The sequence below is a fragment of the Bison bison genome, unplaced genomic scaffold (assembly GCF_000754665.1).
Source record: "Bison bison bison isolate TAMUID 2011002044 unplaced genomic scaffold, Bison_UMD1.0 scf7180017864371, whole genome shotgun sequence".
In the NCBI taxonomy this organism is placed as follows: domain Eukaryota; kingdom Metazoa; phylum Chordata; class Mammalia; order Artiodactyla; family Bovidae; genus Bison; species Bison bison.
The window spans coordinates 7,373,777-7,375,081 of NW_011494943.1; the positions used below are offsets into that span (position 1 = coordinate 7,373,777).

Sequence of the window (1,305 nt, forward strand, 5' to 3'; positions counted from 1 at the left end):
CACCCCCGCCCCACCGCAGGCTCCGCCCCGCCCGTGAACTTCATCATCTCCTCCAGGAGTGGCCCATTGACGGCGGCACCAGCCTGGCCCCGGCCCCGCCGCAGAGGGACCTGCTGCTAACAGGGTAGGTGATGCCAATGGCACTCTTATGCCAGATGGGACGTGCGGGGTGGGAGCAGAGCCTAGAGGGCTGCGTGCCGGCCCGGCAGCCCTCTGACGGGCGGCAGGCGGATTCCGCCCACAGGCATGAGGATGGCACGGTGCGGTTCTGGGACGCCTCGGGCGTCTGCCTGCGGCTGCTCTACAAACTCAGCACCGTGCGGGTGTTCCTCACCGACACAGAACCCAACGAGAGCCTCAGTGCCCAGGGCGAGGAAGAGTGGCCACCCCTCCGCAAGGTGAGGCCCTGAGCTTGGGCACCAGAGAGTGTGGGGGCGGGTCAGGCCCAGAGCTGAAGGCCACTCACGGGCCTCCTCTCCCTTGGCAGGTGGGCTCCTTTGACCCCTATAGTGACGATCCTCGGCTGGGCATCCAGAAGATTTTCCTCTGCAAATACAGTGGCTACCTGGCTGTGGCTGGCACAGCAGGGCAGGTAGCATGCCGGGCTGGGCGTGGGGAGCAGCGGGGAGGAGTGGTCAGAGGGTCCAGGGCCAGGAGCTTCCTTCTCAGCTTTGTGTGGGGGTGTTGGGGACAGCAGGGCCAGGAGCCTGGGCTTCCCAGGTGACTCGGTGGTTAAAAAAAACCCGTCTGCCCATGCAGGAGGCATGAGACCAGGTTCGATCCCTGGGTCGGGAAGATCCCCTGGAGGAGGGCATGGCAACCCATGCCAGTATTCTTGCCTGGAGAATCCCCATGGACAAAGGACCCTGGTGGGCTACAGTCCATGGGGTCTAAAGAGTCAGACACAACTGAAGTGACTTAGCATGCACACACTGAGCCAGGAGCTAGTCTCCTGAGTGCCCACTGATGGTGTCGACAGGAACATCACCTGCCCTTGACTTTTCCCAGTGAATAGGAGTTCCCAGATCCCATTAGAAGGAGGCCTTTGGGATGGTGACTTCTCCAGAAGCCAGAATTAAGGGCCAGAAGTTGGGCACTTGTGACCCTGGGCCTTGGTGTGTGTCTTGGGTGCCCTGCCATCGGGGTCCTCGGGCCCAGCTGTCCCTTGGAGCCGGGCTGGCTCAGCCCATCTGCCATCCGCCCAGGTGCTCGTGCTGGAGCTGAATGACGAGGAGGCGGAGCACGCAGTGGAGCAGGTGGAGGCCGACCTGCTGCGGGACCAGGAGGGCTACCGCTGGAAGGGCC

General features: G+C 63.4%; 1 protein-coding gene across 1 annotated transcript in view; it reads left to right on the forward strand.

The window, feature by feature from the left end:
• Positions 1 to 1,305, forward strand: part of LLGL2 (lethal giant larvae homolog 2 (Drosophila)) — a 27,732-nt gene that overhangs the window by 21,657 nt on the left and 4,770 nt on the right. The window contains exons 12-15 of the mRNA XM_010856501.1: positions 20 to 124; positions 245 to 398; positions 488 to 592; positions 1,206 to 1,303. Of these exons, the coding sequence (XP_010854803.1) occupies positions 20 to 124; positions 245 to 398; positions 488 to 592; positions 1,206 to 1,303 (462 nt within the window). The remainder of the gene's footprint in view (positions 1 to 19; positions 125 to 244; positions 399 to 487; positions 593 to 1,205; positions 1,304 to 1,305) is intronic.